The sequence below is a fragment of the Cololabis saira genome, chromosome 12 (assembly GCF_033807715.1).
Source record: "Cololabis saira isolate AMF1-May2022 chromosome 12, fColSai1.1, whole genome shotgun sequence".
NCBI lineage: Eukaryota > Metazoa > Chordata > Actinopteri > Beloniformes > Belonidae > Cololabis > Cololabis saira.
The window spans coordinates 20,301,578-20,317,662 of record NC_084598.1 but is presented as its reverse complement, the minus strand read 5'-3'; the positions used below and the strand labels follow the sequence as shown (position 1 = coordinate 20,317,662).

General features: G+C 40.7%; 1 protein-coding gene across 2 annotated transcripts; it reads right to left on the bottom strand.

Annotated features, from left to right (window-relative positions):
* Positions 1 to 5,442: 5,442 nt before the first annotated feature.
* LOC133457079 (amphoterin-induced protein 3-like) lies at positions 5,443 to 11,257 on the bottom strand. 2 transcript variants are annotated; one of them, XM_061735946.1, is made up of 2 exons: positions 10,954 to 11,257; positions 5,443 to 10,270 (listed from the first exon to the last, which is right to left on the bottom strand). In XM_061735946.1, exon 2 carries the CDS (start codon positions 10,141 to 10,143, stop codon positions 8,782 to 8,784), a length of 1,362 nt encoding a protein of 453 aa, XP_061591930.1. In that variant the 5' UTR covers positions 10,144 to 10,270; positions 10,954 to 11,257; the 3' UTR covers positions 5,443 to 8,781. The 2 variants fall into 2 exon arrangements, with proteins under 2 accessions (XP_061591930.1, XP_061591931.1); XM_061735947.1 differs by having other exon boundaries at positions 5,443 to 10,191.
* Between the last annotated feature and the right edge of the window lie 4,828 nt (positions 11,258 to 16,085).

Genomic DNA, 16,085 nt, shown 5'->3' with positions numbered 1-16,085 from the left:
GATTCATTGTACATTTTATAGCTATTAATTTATTTTAATGTTTATTTACTTTAAAATATAATTCTGTAATTAGAATACCATGAGGCCAAGAGATACTTTTTGCCTGGGCAGATAGATATAAATAACATGGCCCAACATTCGCTGCTGCAGCAGAAACTGCAGCGTGAGCTCTGTGTGGAGACATGTGTCAGATCTGCAGCCCTTCAAGTGGCTTCAGACTTTATGTGAACCCTACTGGCCTCACTGAAAGAATAATTAGGAGAGCACACATCCTACCAGAGAGGGTTTACTTTACTAATTCATTAACAGAGTAAAGTATCAGAAAGAAAACACCAGAGGGCGCCATTTCATCTTAATGCAAGGAGTCGCCATTTGGTCCCCTGAGCCTCATTCCAGTTGAAGCTTTGCCTTGGTAACTTTAGAAAATATGAAAAGTAAGTTTCTCCTGTAAAATTAAGATCTGTCACATAGTGTATAATCAGGGTGACATGCATTTTTTTATTGCACTCTCCTCTGAACTCCCCAGATGGTTATTTTAAATCTAGAATACCCATTAGAAATGTGTTAAAGGAGAAATATTTCAGACTCAGCTTCACAAGTTGGTACATTTTACCGAGTTATTGAGGAAATGTCTGTCAAAGAGAGACCAAGTGAAGGAGTGGAAAAAAATGGTTACAGTGCCAAAGTCGCTTCAGTTTCACCAACATCCATTCAAGTGGGATTAAGAAAAGTTTGATGCTGCTAATATGAAAGTAGTGTAGGTCATTGAGCAGGTCAGGTCGTGATGGAAAGAGGAGCAGAACAAACAAACCTGACTGGAAGTCAGTCAGAGTTGTACGACGGAGTATTAGGGCCAAACAAAAAAACAAAAGGGAAATTACGAGAATAAAGTCATAATATTACGAGAATAAAGTCGTAAAATTACGAGAATAAAGTCATAATATTACGAGAATAAAGTCGTAATATATTATAAATATATAAATATAACTTCACAAGATGCTCAATATTCCTCATTTTAACACAGGGAGAAGAAGCTCTTCCTGTTAGAGTTCTCATAAATTATATTCTCATAATATTACGACTTTATTCTCGCAACATTACGACTTTATTCTTGTAATTTTACGACTTTATTCTCGTAATATTACGACTTTACTCTCATAATATTACTTTATTCTATTACGACTTTATTCTCGCAACATTACGACTTTATTCTCGTAATTTTACGACTTTATTCTCATTATATTATGACTTTATTCTCGTAATTTCCAATTTTTTTTGTCTTAGTTTGGCCCTAATAGGCTACTCCGTCGTAGAGTTGGGGTGCTGAGGGGGAAATTAGTTTGAGCTGCATCAATGGATTTCATTTTAATTGAAGGAGTACAAAATGTTCCACCAGTTTTAGATCATGAATGTAAAGCCATGTTTATTGACTGTTTTATGTACTCTACTCAAGCTGATGTTTCTTCTAAGCCTGAATTATGGTTCCGCGTTAAATCGACGGCGTAGCCTACGGCGTAGAGCACGCGGCGACGCATACGGTACGTCGTAGGCTCTGCGTTGGTGTAACGCGGAACCATAAATCCGGCTTTATCCTGTGGTTCCGCCAGGAGGAGGCACTGCAGCCCCTGATCTCCTGGTCTCCTCGTTCCTCCTCTGAGTTTCTGAGCATGCTGCTTTTCTCACCAGGCGTTTATCAAGTGCAGGAAACGTAGCAGGTAAAGGTCTAATGGACTTCTTGATTGATGGTGAGTGAGACTAAACTGTACTACATCTCTACCAGTAAATCTGCTTAAGCTATAAAACGCATTTTTTCAGTCAGTTGCAGAACCCTTCTCTCTGCAGGCTATAAGTAGATAGTTTGCTTCTTTAATCTTTCCTCAGTAGCTTTAAACATGGATTTTTAAGTAAAATAACTGTTTATTATTTTGTCATGGCCACCTAGAAGTGATAACATCATATTGATAGTAATATGTCTTGATAATAATAATACAATACATTTTAAGAAGTACAAAAACAAAAAAAAACAACCCAAACTGTTGCTATTGAAAGGCAAAAGAGGGCCTACAGTGAGAAAAATATGTAAGTGAACCCATAGGGATTAGGCTACTGGTTTACGGCATTTCCCATAAAATGTGACCTCAGATCTTTATTTCAGTCACAATTTGCTAAATTGAGAGCTTTCAAATAATTATAATTTCTTATGTCTTTACTGAAGACACCATGAAACATTTGCAATGCTGGTGGGAAAGGTAAGTACACTCATGAATCAATAACATCAAACAAAAGCTCATTAGATTTGATAGTTTGCATAATTTGAGTCCACTTAATGAAATAAGTTTGAAGGTGTGGTTTAGAGTTAATTCACTTGATACAACACAAATATCTAAAGTGCGCTGTTCATAAGAAGGACTTGCAGATGTGAGTCATGCCTCTAAAAAAGAAATAATCCACATCGGCCTGGAGAGGGATACTCCCTTTATTCCCTTTATTTAAAAAAAGTAATATTAATAGTTTGATACGTTGGCTAGTCTTTTTAGAAGTGGGGGCCTTAAGATGACCCCAAAAGAATAATTCAGTCTTTAAGGAGGTACAGAAGAACCTACAAGTAACAGCTGACGTGAAGATGTTTCATGAGTGAGTGAGTCATGAGTGAATCATTGAAGATTCACCCAGATTGTTGAAGGTACAACTCAGTGGATTAGTCTGTTTCTCCCAAGTTTACCAATAACACCCTCCAGGAAAATGTCAGGGTGGCCATGTGTCTGCTAAAGTATTTAAAAAATTGGGCGGTGCAGCAGGACGTTGACCCGACACTCCCCCATGGAGAGGCCGTTGAATTACCTCAAGCTCCTTTCTCCTCAGGCGTCCTACATGTGTGTCCAAACCGCAAATCTGCAAAAAGGGATGGTCCAAACATCCGCTTGAATATTGTGCAGGTGGGATGGAGAGTTATACCTCTTGAAATCACTGCAACCAAACGAAACTGGACCAGCTGTTAGCGGCAAGTGTTTTCTTACCTTTTCCTTCAGACCTTTAAAAACCATATGGTGAATGAAGACTGGCTTCGATGAAGATCAGACCATATTTTATGCCTGATTAATGCAGAAAACTACAGTTTTAACTAGTTCACATACTTTTTTCTTTTCACTGTATTTGCAAAATGTGTTTTGATGCTAGTGTCTAACTTTCTGTTGCTATTTCAATGGACGGGTGACCTGAGCAGATTGAACTCGCTGGAGGTGATGACGGAGCAGTATGGCATATTATTCTAAATCAGGGGTCGGCAACCCAAAATGTTGAAAGAGCCATATTGGACCAAAAACACAAAAAACGAATATGTCTGGAGCCGTAAAAAATGAAAGGTCTTGTATCAGCTTTAGAATGAAGACAAATGGTGAAAGGTGAAATTTCGAAAAAAAGTCAAAATGTGGAGAAAAAAGTTACAATTTAGAGAAAAAAGTCAAAATGTTGAGATTAATGTTGAAGTACAATCTCGAGAAAAAAGTGGAAATGTCGAGAAAAAAGTCGAAATGTCGAGATTAAAAAGGAAAGGAAAAAGGAAGAAAAAAAAGTGGAAAAAAGGAAAGAAAGAAGAAAAAAGAAAAAAAAACAAGAAAAGAAAGGATAAAAAGAGAAAATAAAGACAAAGAAAGAGGAAAAAAGGAAAAAAAAAGAAGAAAAAATAAAAAAAAACAAGAAAAGAAAGAGAAAGAAGAAAAAGGGGAAAAAAAGGAAAAACAGGTGAAACATTTTTGAAAAAGCTCCAGGAGCCACTACGGCGGCGCTAAAGAGCCGCATGCGGCTCTAGAGCCGCGGGTTGCCGACCCCTGTTCTAAATCATTCCTAAATGTTATTTGTATTTGAATCCACTTTATTGATCTTTTGGAAAGGTATTATCTTAAATATCTTTTCTTGCTTTGAAATGTATCCCATCCTTCCAGGTATCCATCCATCCATGGATGAATGTGAGGAGGTCTTCCTGCTTCCTGGTGCTCAGTGACATCCCCCCCCCACCGTGGTCCACCTCTGCTCGGAGCTGATCCTCTCTGCAACCCCGGCCGTGTTTCCTCGTGGCTGTGTTGTAAGGTGAGATGGCGGTAGGTGTGTGGGATGGCTCATCACCTGAGATTAAGTCTGACAGCTGAGAGAACCAGACTATGGGAAGACCTGTGTACTTTTCAATTTCAGTGTCTGAAAAGACTCTGACTTGTTCAAAAGTCAGTGTCAAAAGTCACAGTCTCACTATTCTTAGTTTCTCCCTGTTGTAAGACATATATTTGGATGCAGTCTGATTTTTCCACAGCACTGTGTACCGTTTGCATCACCCTGCTGTCTGTGTCAACCACTGACTGCTTGAAATCCTGCAAATCCACATTAAGGAATTGTCAATTACTACAGCTCCACAAGTGATCTGACTTGAAGGTGTCTATTAGGGATGGGCGGAATGGACTAAAAAATGTATCACAATTATTTCTGGCATTTATCCCGATAACGATAAAAATGACGATAAAAAAAATACCAATTCAACTCCACCTTTTTAACTATGAATCTATCTCGCTCTCAGATCCGCCATGTTTGTCATCAACGGGAATTTATCTTTCTTTCTTTCTTTCTTTCTTTCTTTCTTTCTTTCTTTCTTTCTTTCTTTCTTTCTTTCTTTCTTTCTTTCTTTCTTTCTTTCTTTCTTTCTTTCTTTCTTTCTTTCTTTCTTTCTTTCTTTCTTCCCTTCCTTCCTTCCTTCCTTCTTTTTTCCCTTCCTTCCTCCTTTCCTCCTGCTCCTTCCTTCCTTCCTTCCTTCCTTCCTTCCTTCCTTCCTTCCTTCCTTCCTTCCTTCCTTCCTTCCTTCCTTCCTTCCTTCCTTCCTTCTTCCCCTTCCTTCCTTCTTTCCTCCTGCTCTCTCCTTCCTTCTTCCTTTCCTCTTTTCTCCCTTCCTTCCTTCTTTCCTTCTTTTCTTCCTTCCTTCCTTGTTTCCTTCCTTCCTTCCTTCCTTCCTTTTTTCCTTCCTTCTTTTTTCCCCTTCCTTCCTTCTTTCCTCCTGCTCTCTCCTTCCTTCCTTCCTTCCTTCCTTCCTTCCTTCCTTCCTTCCTTCCTTCCTTCCTTCCTTCCTTCCTTCCTTCCTTCCTTCCTTCCTTCCTTCCTTCCTTCCTTCCTTCCTTCCTTCCTTCCTTCCTTCCTTCCTTCCTTCCAAAAATCAGCTTTACACAAAAACATCATCAACGGGAATTTATCGTTTTTACCGCGTCATGACAAATTCTTATCGTGAGGAATTTTTTTGACGGTATATCGTGAACGGTAAAATATCGCCCATTCCTACTATCTATTAGAAAGACATCAAAGAAACACTGAAAACATGATCATATTTCCATGAACTGTATATGTATTTATACACAGCTCTCTATCTGAATACATATATCTACATAAACAGAAACAGACACATGCATATTTAACAGCCAACCAGTTTTTAGGAAATAAAGACAATAAAGCTACATTTCATCAAAGTCCAGTCAGACACAATGAGGACACCGACAAGCACAGGATTAACCAATGAAACCAGTCAAAGAAATAACAATAACTGAACACTGAGGAGGAGCAAAAAGACAGGGGGGAGTTGTGAAAAAGTAGTCATGACAAGCCACAATGTAAAACTTAAAATACTCGGAGTCATTTTGCCTGTCAAATCCTATAATACCCAAGTAAATTCCACTTACGACAGCAATGTAAGCCCATTGCCATGCTAAGTAGCTCATCCACAGAACGGATGAGCCAGGGGGCTAATGTGCAGTGTGACATAGTTCAGGGTTTATCAGTGTATACAGTTATTTGTTTGTTTACGATGAAATACAATTTATATGGGCCTGTGATATTCATGAACAACGTTCCCCACAGCGCTCTGATACGTTCTTGTTTCATATGTCTGACATCTCGCTGTTTTTATGGCATTTTCAAAGTGCACAACACCTCCAGTACAATGGTGTGAGAAACGGCTTGTGCTGGAGAACTATGTGCTTGTTTTAGTGTTTTGTGAAAGCAGCCGACTCTTACAGAAAAAGGAAAAAGACAAAAGAAAAGGAATCTACAGAGGAGCGTTTTCCAGCCTTCAGACTGCTCTGAAATGAACATATTTTGGCTTTCTCACAAGCTCATGTCCCAACCGAGGTGTCCAGTTAGAATGAAATGAGGGCTTTAGTTGACACTGGCCCTCCCACGGGCTTGTGTATGACGGTGTCAAATAATCTGAAAGATGTGTACGTATCTGACACAGCTGGATGCCTACACTCTCGCCTGATGAGTGTTTTGACAGTTCAGTAATAGCATATTCTGACAGTCGCAAGCAGCCCTCCACCAGTGAAAAGCAATTCAACTTGTGCTATTCAGAATAAAAACTCCTTTTTCACAGTAATTAGATTCTTGACTAAGATGAGTTTGAATCCCTGGGAGCCCAGCCGAACTAGGAAAAACAATTAATCTGGGACGGGAAGTGCATGCCTTAATTGAAGCCTGATGGAGTGTTTTGCTTATGAGGAGGGCATCTTTTCAAACATTGAGGGGTGCTTCATTTACATCTAGATCATTTGTTGGAGCAACTCAGGATATTTTGCAGAAAGCAGATGGACCGAGCTACGTGGGCTCGTAGGTTTTTGTGTAGAAAGGACATTTGAATGAAATAGTAACATGTGAATTTGAGCAGCCCTACTTATAACTAGTTAGAAATAAGCTGCCATACATTACATAAAACTATTAAATGATTATTCATGGTGTATATTTATTTTCAGAATGCACTGTCAAGGCCTTTTGTTATCAGTTAAATGCACGCTGTCGCAAGGATTAAAATATATTGCTGAATACCAAATGTCATTCAGATCCTAATTTCATGCATCGCAACTTTAATGTGCTGCTTGACAGTGTGGTTGAGTCTCTAAATCAGCAATGCGCTTATGTTATGTAACCACGGTCACCTGTGCACATTTATGAGATGCTCACATCATGTCCCCTGTGTTCTAGCTTTGCGCGAAATCATATCAGAAACAATAAATCCCCACCCAGCTTTGTTCGTGTCAGAGACCAGAACCAGATTAGAGGGATTTAAAAACCCTGGAAATGACAAAGCACCTGATTTTATTTTTTTTATCCGCGTAATCTTCTAAAAGCTAAACCCCTACTCATCAAACCTGTTAATGTTTCCAGTTCCTTGCCTTTGAAAAATAACATGTCACGACAGACTCTGGTGATACATGATGTTACATCACACGAGCGCACGGCAGCACGTTACGTCATCTCTGTTCAGGGAATTAAATGTTTCTGCGGCCTTGCAAATTATTGAAACTTGAGTGGTAAAGTACAATACAGTTCTCTTAGTCTGACAGATTTATGTGTAATCCCTTTGGAGTTTTCAGTGATTAGAGCCAGTCTGTTCCTGTTTCATGCACGGTTACCCATTTGATTTCAGGTTAAGACTTATATGTGTGTGAATTTGTATTCATGCTGCCCAATAATATTAATCTCTCCTGTTTTAAAATTAGTTTTCATTGGAGACTTAGAAGTAATCAGATGCTCCTGCTTTGACGACATGCTCGGCTTAGTGAGATGCATTGATACTCACAAGTACTTTGAACAATTCTGTATAGGATTACTTCTAATCCTATTCAATCTTGACACAATTCTTGGTCCCACCTGGTGTTTGCATTAAATTTAAACTACAATTTCAACAAATTATAGAAGCTTTAAGTGGTAGAAATTGATTCGTTTCTTTTGAGATCCCCATTTTGTCCCATCAGGGTTCGAATATCCCATCATTTGCATTCACTTCTATGTCTTGTGGTGTTATTCATAAAAATCAACATGATGTTTTCGTCCTTCTGAATTAGGCTTCGTCACAGCGGTGCATACAAGTCCTTCACTATCTTTAATCTCCACTGTCATTGTGTGTAATTCCCTCTTTTCATAAATGCTGGGTAAAAATAATAAACAAAAACAGAGCTGTACAAGGTAATGCCCCCCCCCGGGGTTTGCACCAGGGATGCTTGCAGAATTTGTCACTTCAGTTCATATTTTGCGCTCGTCTTTGTTCTGCAGTGTTCAAAGTGCTCCGCTGTGTGCGATCAAAGAGACGCCGTCTTTGAAGAGCAGCCCAACTGCGCTTTGTTTTTTGTTTATTGACACTACTGATTTTTGCACTTCACTATTTGCCAGATAAGCGGCACAAAGATGGAGATTCACTGTTTTTCGCTGCCAGATTCCCGCAACAGGTTATCCATGATATGCATATGTATGATGTATTACTGCAGGGGGCACCTCTACTTTTTCTAATAGATACAATTTCTTTTTACATTTTTATTAACTTTGATACATTTACAGCTTTAGCACAGAGACATTTAAAACCAGAATTACATCAGCAGAACAGGTGTTTGTCTAAAACTACCAATATCAAAAAAAATAAACCCAATTTTACTCTGATCCCAGAAGAAATACTTCTCTTAATGCTTTGCCTGGGAACACAGAGATGGTGTTAGCCGATTTTTGAGAGAGATAATAACACTACAATGAGGTGTATAAACCATAGCTGAAACTTTTATTGCTACTGCCTGATCGTGAGATAGAAAAGAGAAGAATTGTAACAGAAAATAGCTTTTTTTTAGTTTAGTGGTAGTTTGGGAAGAAACACGATAGTCGTTTCTGCTTCATATTAACTTTCAAATAACATATCAATACTGATTCCTGAGTTTGAGGATAGTTTTTTTTTTTTTTTTTAGAAAGCAATCAGGAAAAAAACCTTGTTCAGTATCAGCTCTCATTTTCCCATTCAGCTCCTTTTTCACCCAACATGGGCTCCAGGAAAGTTACGTGCTTTAAAGTTTCCATTCTGGATTGGCCTCTTTTGGAGGAGGAAAAGACAGACGATAAGGTGGTGTTGTTGTAGCCTGCAGGCTGTTTACAACGGCTGCAGTGGCAGGAACTCAGGAAAAGGTACGTAAGGATGAGAACCAGAGTCACTATACAGCCCAGCAGCGTTGTGTAGCCGGTGTTGAATGACTCCGCTGCAGGCAGCAGCACAGTCACATTCACCTCCCGAGTCGCATTCACTGCCTGCTTAATGTCCACAGCTGTGCACAGATACAGACCTGAGTCGTTGACCGTGGCTGCGTGGATCTCTACGGTGCCGTTGGAAAACATGCTAATTAGAGTGTCATTTACGCTAGTCTGGTTGATAAAGCCCCTGCCTGGGAAGAACCATGTAAATGAGAGGTCTGTGCCGCTCAGGGATGTTTGACAGTCAAGACGTACCCTGTCTCCCTCTGCAACAATCACTTTGGTGTGGAAAACCGCTGCGGGCTGCATGACTGTTGTTTCCACAGAGCAATTGAGGAAGAAGCGGTTGTTACGCAGGAACCGGATGGACGCCCGGGGATCCCCATGAATGTTGCAGATGTGTTCATCCGCAAAGTCCTTAATTGAGTCGTAACCTCTTAGATTCCAGTGCCAAAACAGACTGTACATGGAGCAGTCGCAGATCAGAGAGTTGTTGTGGAGATATAACCCTCGCTGCACCAGGCCCGGCATAGCTTTCACGTCCTCCCACGGCAGACGAGTCAATCGGTTGGAAGAGAGGTCCAGCATGGAAAGGAATGGATGACTGTGGTCTTGGATGGAGAAGAATGGGAAGTGGGTAATCTGGTTGAAGCTGAAGTACACCTTTTTTAAGCTGCTCAGACCACTCAAGGTGCCAGGCTCCACTTGTGCGATCTTATTATTGAAGAGACGGAGCTCCTCCAGCCTCCACAGCCCCTGGAAGTAATGCTGCTCCAGCACCTGCAGCTTGTTGGAGGACAGGTCAAGATACCTGAGCCTGGATACGTTATTAAACACACCATAGCCTAGGGAGCCCAGCTGATTGTGAGCCATCCAGAGGCTTTCCAGACGGGGCAGCGTATTGAAGCTGCTTGGACCCAGCCACGTCACGTAGTTGTGGCTGAGGTCGAGGTTGACGGAGAAGGAGGGCAGGGAGCGCGGTAGTTTAACCAGACTGCTGGAGCTGCAGCTTACGGTGTCAGATATACAGAGGCACACGGACGGGCAGCTCTGGGCAGAGCTGTGAAGGACACAGGACAGCAGCAGCAAAAGGCCTCGGTATCGTCCGCGGGTCATGTTTCTGGACGTCAGGTCCGTCAAGGCTTCAACTCCCTCCTGCTCTCCCTGGTTATATGAGAATCAAATAAGAGGCAGCAAGAAATAACAAACAGCTTTTCGTTTTGCCAAGTCTTGGAGCTTTGACCTGTTCAGCACACAGAAGATAAATTACAAGATTAATGCTGCACAGAAAACATTGATTTTGTGGCAGATAAAGTAGTTTTCTGGAATAAAAGAGATCCTTTCTGCTTAAGAAATGTCTCAGTTGTTGAATTAGAACTAATCACCATGACATTTGAAATGTGTCAGTGTTTATTTATTTACTTTGGTGCTGTAATAATTGTTGTGCTCCAAATAACAGTTATTCCTCTGTTAATATGCTGTTCATTTATTAAGCAATTAATTTAACAGGCCTCACTTTCCCCCCCAAAGCTTAAGGGATTTTCAGCTGCACAGTATTTTTCTTTTAATCTGATTTTTCTTTTTCTTTGAAGATAAGAAAATATACATTCATTGCCAGCTCGAGTTAGAGATTGGATTTTCTTTTGCTTTAAAATAATCATGCATCATAATAATTGCTGATTGGGTTTTGTGTTTACTGACAAACCTCGCATCTTTAAAGTTAAAGCCGTGTTTAAGAATTGTCAAAGAAAAAGAGGTTCTCTTCAAATATATATTTCTACAAACTGGTTTTGATGCTCGTGACACGTCCAGGCACAACGGTAAATGTTCGTACCGCTTCCAGAGAAGTCAGCAATTTGACTCACTTATTTAAGCTCACCCTATTCACCCTATTGCAAATAAAAGAAGAAAAGAAAAAATACTTACGCATCACAAACTATTCCGCGCCACCATGAACCTCCAACTTTCTGGCTTTGTTTTTTTTATTTTTTTTTTATCTTCTTCCAAATGTGGATCCCATCATGTGGATTTCCCAGTGATTACCCACTACGTTGAAGTCTTATCCTTATCTTCTTCTTGGATCCTCCACCCACGGCGCTTGGGGAATTATACCCTTCTTTTGCCTCTCTCTTGAAACAAGTTTAAGTCCCCACCCCCTACCGACTTTCTATTCTCCCAAAAGAAGAGTGCCGCTCAACACACATCTTGTGGTGCTTTGCAGTGTAAAACAAACAGCACGGGGCTCTCTTAATCTCCTCCAATCCCTCCTCCTTCCCCGTGTCATTCAGAGACCTGACTGCCCTTCTATTGCACTCACTCTCTCTCTCTCCCTCTTTTTTTTGTATAATTCCAAAACTATATTCTTTTCCATTCAGTTTGTACAGTTTTTCTCAATAAAGCAATTGTGGAAGGTTCCGTATGAACTTCACATGTTATCTGGTGACCTTTCACCATCACGCTCCGGAGAGTGAAAATTAAAGTCTGATGCTGTCAGGGTGTTGATTGTCTTGAAAATCCAGCCAGCTGTGTGTTTCATTTTTCCGAGTTAAACGGATCGTTTCTCATCTTTGGTACGTGCCGTTTGTGCTGCAGAAGGTCTTGTCCCACTTGCCTACTTCCTTTGCTTAATTTTTCCTTCTATTTTTGCGGCTCTGCGTGGATAGATGTTGCCCACACACGCGCGCACGCACATTCACACACTCTTCTTCTAAGTGCCTAACGCAGCACATCTCTCTTCTTTATTCCTGAGCCGCCAACATCCCTTCTTTCCCTTAGCTGTGGGTTTGACTGGATATATGCTGTCCATGCTCCTTGGTCATGGTGGTCCTGACAGCTCTGATTTCTGTCACAGTGAATTAGCTTTGCCTCCCAGCAGCCACCTCCTCACCGCTAGCCCCAAACACCCCCCCACCTCCCGGAAAGTGCTTGTGGCTTTGACTGACTCCCACTCACTGGTGCACTCAGAGGCGCCAAGTCGGTTCCCAGTGGATTCAGATTCACTGGTTAGGGTTCGCTTTTTAGAAGGTGGGCCGATGGAGGCAGATGTGTCCACATCCGCTGGATGTAAGCCCTCAGTAAGAGATTGGTTTTGAAAATCCCTCCTCAGTGTTAAAGGATTAGGGGCTACAAAAAAATGAATTTGGATGTATTTGTATTGAAAGATATCAGCATGTTTGGCATTGTGGCATTACACACAATCATGTCCCAAGGCTAGTCATCAGCTTGGCTGCAACATGTAAGATGTACGCCCACACGCGTGCATTTGAGAAATGTGAGAAAAGCTTTCTCTTTTAGGTCTCACTGTTAGGCGTTGTTTATATGAGAGTATTTGTTGTAACTCAAATGGCCTCAGAGTAATATGCCTGTTTTCCTCTCAAGTGAACTTTGGCCGTTTTGTAAAGACAACCCTTTTCTGGTCATCTCTTTAAATATTTGCGCTCAATTTATTTTTGTGTTTTTGTAATGCTGCTCTTTGTTGTATGAGCTGCTCCGACTGTGTTTCCTTACATGTAAATGGGTCACATGCACCCTACAAATCATTGCATTCATCTGCATAAGCTGCTAGTGATTCATGGCCTGGCGTATATAGCTTTTCAAACAAGGTGCATTATCATTCCAGCGTGATGTCACCAACTGCATTTGTTTTTATTTACGGCGTTTCTAAATGAAATGTTCTTTTCTTAGCTTAACGCTTGCTTTTGTAATTCTGGCATAATGCAAACTTTTCGGTACTTTATCATTTTCAAATACTGTTAAAGGATGCATCATTTATGCACGTAATCATCTCTCACTGATCCAGCTCCTCAGAGATCCATTATATCAAAGCATAAAGCTGAACGCAGGATACAAACATTGAACATTTTTCTCTTTTTTATTTAAGTGTTGACTGTAATTTTATACAGATTTTTTCTCTTTAAACAGTAAGTCTGCGTAGCTCCTTTTGATAGGAATTTCCATATTAACAACTCCTTCATCTATTCCCTCTTCCTTCGCACTAAGATCTAATTTTGTGAGTTTCCATTTCTTCATGTTCCTGTATGTGTCTGTTGTCAGAGTGCAGTGTTTGGCTCCAGCCTGCTGTTCTGTAAAATCCCTAATCTAATAAGTATCTTTGTATCAAGCTGCTTCACCAGCCCTGCCTTCTTCTTTCTCATATATTTGATTAGACTCAGTGTATGCAAAACAGTCCCGTCAAGTCGGCCAGGTTCAGAGTGGACCTCAGAGCTTAAATCCTGACCCTGATGCATCCTGCCCCCAGCAGAAAAGTGATTTTCTCTTCACCATCTGCTGCAGAGGCGCAAAAAAAAATAAAAGGAAAAAGAAAATAAGAAACGCACTGTAGCACAGGAAAATGTCTGCTCTTAGCTTGCCCTTGTGAAGCAGGAAAGTTCACAGGGTGAATAATATAAAGTTTTATGCCTTTTAAATGCAGGACAACGTGTTGTTGAGCATTAAAGAAATCCAGGCAGATGTGTTCAGCAATTTACCTGGTCTTTACTTAAAAAGAGAGCTATTTGGCTTTTGAAGAACAAACATATTTTTCAGCCTTTGAATTTTACCTGAAAATTCACAATTTTATGAGTGTCGGGGCAGAGATAAAGTCACGTAGGGTTTGATAGAATTTCCTTTTGGGGATTAATAAAGTCTTATTGGACTGAACTGAACTGTGTGCAGCAGTTATTACAGCTTCTTTAAACACTATCTGGGTAAAAATCGAATAAATCATCGTAGTAATGCAAATACAATCTCATACAACTAAAAACACATAACTTTTTTTTATTGCGACATCATGTCTGTAACAAAATTTGAGCCAAAAATAAAAGTATAACCATGTGTGTAAGTACTCCCAGCGGCCCAGAGCTTATAGAGTTTATAGAGGAACCTTTAGTGGCAATAACAAAAACGGGACGTAGTCATTTCCCTGTTGACCTTATCAGTCTCACATGACTGTGGAAGAATTTAGATGATTTTTCTTCTCCATCGTTCCTTCAGATTGTTGAGGTTGGGGGCATTTGCTAATACACGGCTCTCTTTAAGTCCCACCACAGCATTTCAATTGGTTTGAGGTCTGGACTTAAGGCCCTCCAAAAAGTCTCGATTCTTTTATTTTACTCACTCTGATGCAGATTTGTTGGTGTTCTTTAGATCATGGTCCTGCTGCATGGTTCGGCTTCAGCCAAGCACTTCCTGTTGGACAGATGGCCTCACATTTGACTCTGAAATACAGAAGTTCACTGCCCAGGTTCTGGTGCTGCCAATCATTAACCTGCCACCATCATGCATCATGAGGTGTTTCCGCTGAAACGTGTGTGGTTTTCGTTAAACATGGTGCTTGGTATTGAGGCCAAACTACTACACTTTTTGTTCGCAGGACATTGTTCCACAAGTCTTGTAAATTTGTTCTTATGCAGTTTTGTGAGTCTCAGTCATGCTTCCGTGTTTTTCTTAGATAGGAGAGGCTCTCTCTCCTGGTAACTCCTTCAAACAAGCCGTTCTTGTTTAGTCTTAATTATGCTGTCATGGAGTTTAACTTTGAACATGCTCAGTAAGGCCTGTGTGGTTTGAGATGTAGATCTTGGCTTTTTGAAATTAATTTCAGTATTGTTATTAATGTCTCTGAGGACAACAGGCTCTGACCTTGTGGAAAATTTGCCTCCGCTGTTAGAGGACTGCCAGCTGTCTTCAGGGCTGTTCACCTGTGAATAATCTGTCTTGCTGTACAAATTGAAATGCCAAATTGTTTGTAAATGGCCTTATAACCCTTCCCAGATTTATGTGCGGTAGAAAATGCTTATTTATGACCACTCCTAATGTCGTTTGTCTCTTGCATTTAGTCGACACTCATCTGAACGCTCCAGACCAGCTTAACTGCCAAAATGTTTTTTTTAGCTTCATTTAAAAAAAAAAAAGATGATAGAGTAAAACAATGGCACCATTTGTTTGTCATCTGAGGTTGTACTTGCCTAATACCAATACCTGCTATGATCAGATGTCTTTTTCCACACACACACACACACACACACACACACACACACACACACACACACACACGCACACATACACATACACACTAGGGATGGGCGGTATGGACTAAAAAATGTATCACGATTATTTCTGGCATTTATCCTGATAACGATAAAAAAAAATACCAATTCAACTCCACCTTTTTAACTATGAATCTATCTCGCTCTCAGATCCACCATGTTTGTCATCAACGGGAATTTATCTTTCTTTCTTTCCTTCCTTCCTTCCTTCCTTCTTTCCTTCCTTCCTTCCTTCCTTCCTTCCTTCCTTCCTTCCTTCCTTCCTTCCTTCCTTCCTTCCTTCCTTCCTTCCTTCCTTCCTTCCTTCCTTCCTTCCTTCCTTCCTTCCTTCCTTCCTTCCTTCCTTCCTTCCTTCCTTCCTTCCTCTTTTCTCCCTTCCTTCCTTCTTTCCTTGTTTTCTCCCTTCCTTCCTTCCTTCCTTCCTTCCTTCCTTCCTTCCTTCCTTCCTTCCTTCCTTCCTTCCTTCCTTCCTTCCTTCCTTCCTTCCTTCCTTCCTTCCTTCCTCTTTTCTCCCTTCCTTCCTTCTTTCCTTGTTTTCTCCCTTCCTTCCTTCCTTCCTTCCTTCCTTCCTTCCTTCCTTCCTTCCTTCCTTCCTTCCTTCCTTCCTTCCTTCCTTCCTTCCTTCCTTCCTTCCTTCCTTCCTTCCTTCCTTCCTTCCTCTTTTCTCCCTTTCCTTGTTTTCTTCCTTCCTTCCTTCCTTCCTTCCTTCCTCTTTTCTCCCTTTCCTTCCTTCCTTCCTTCCTTCCTTCCTTCCTTCCTTCCTTCCTTCCTTCCTTCCTTCCTGTTTTCTCCCTTTCCTTGTTTTCTTCCTTCCTTCCTTCCTTCCTTCTTTCCTCCTGCTCTTTCCTTCCTTCTTCCCTTCCTCTTTTCTCCCTTCCTTCCTTCTTTCCTTGTTTTCTCCCTTCCTTCCTTCCTTCCTTCCTTCCTTCCTTCCTTCCTTCCTTCCTTCCAAAAATCAGCTTTACACAAAAAAATCATCAACGGGAATTTATCGTTTTTACCGCGACATGACAA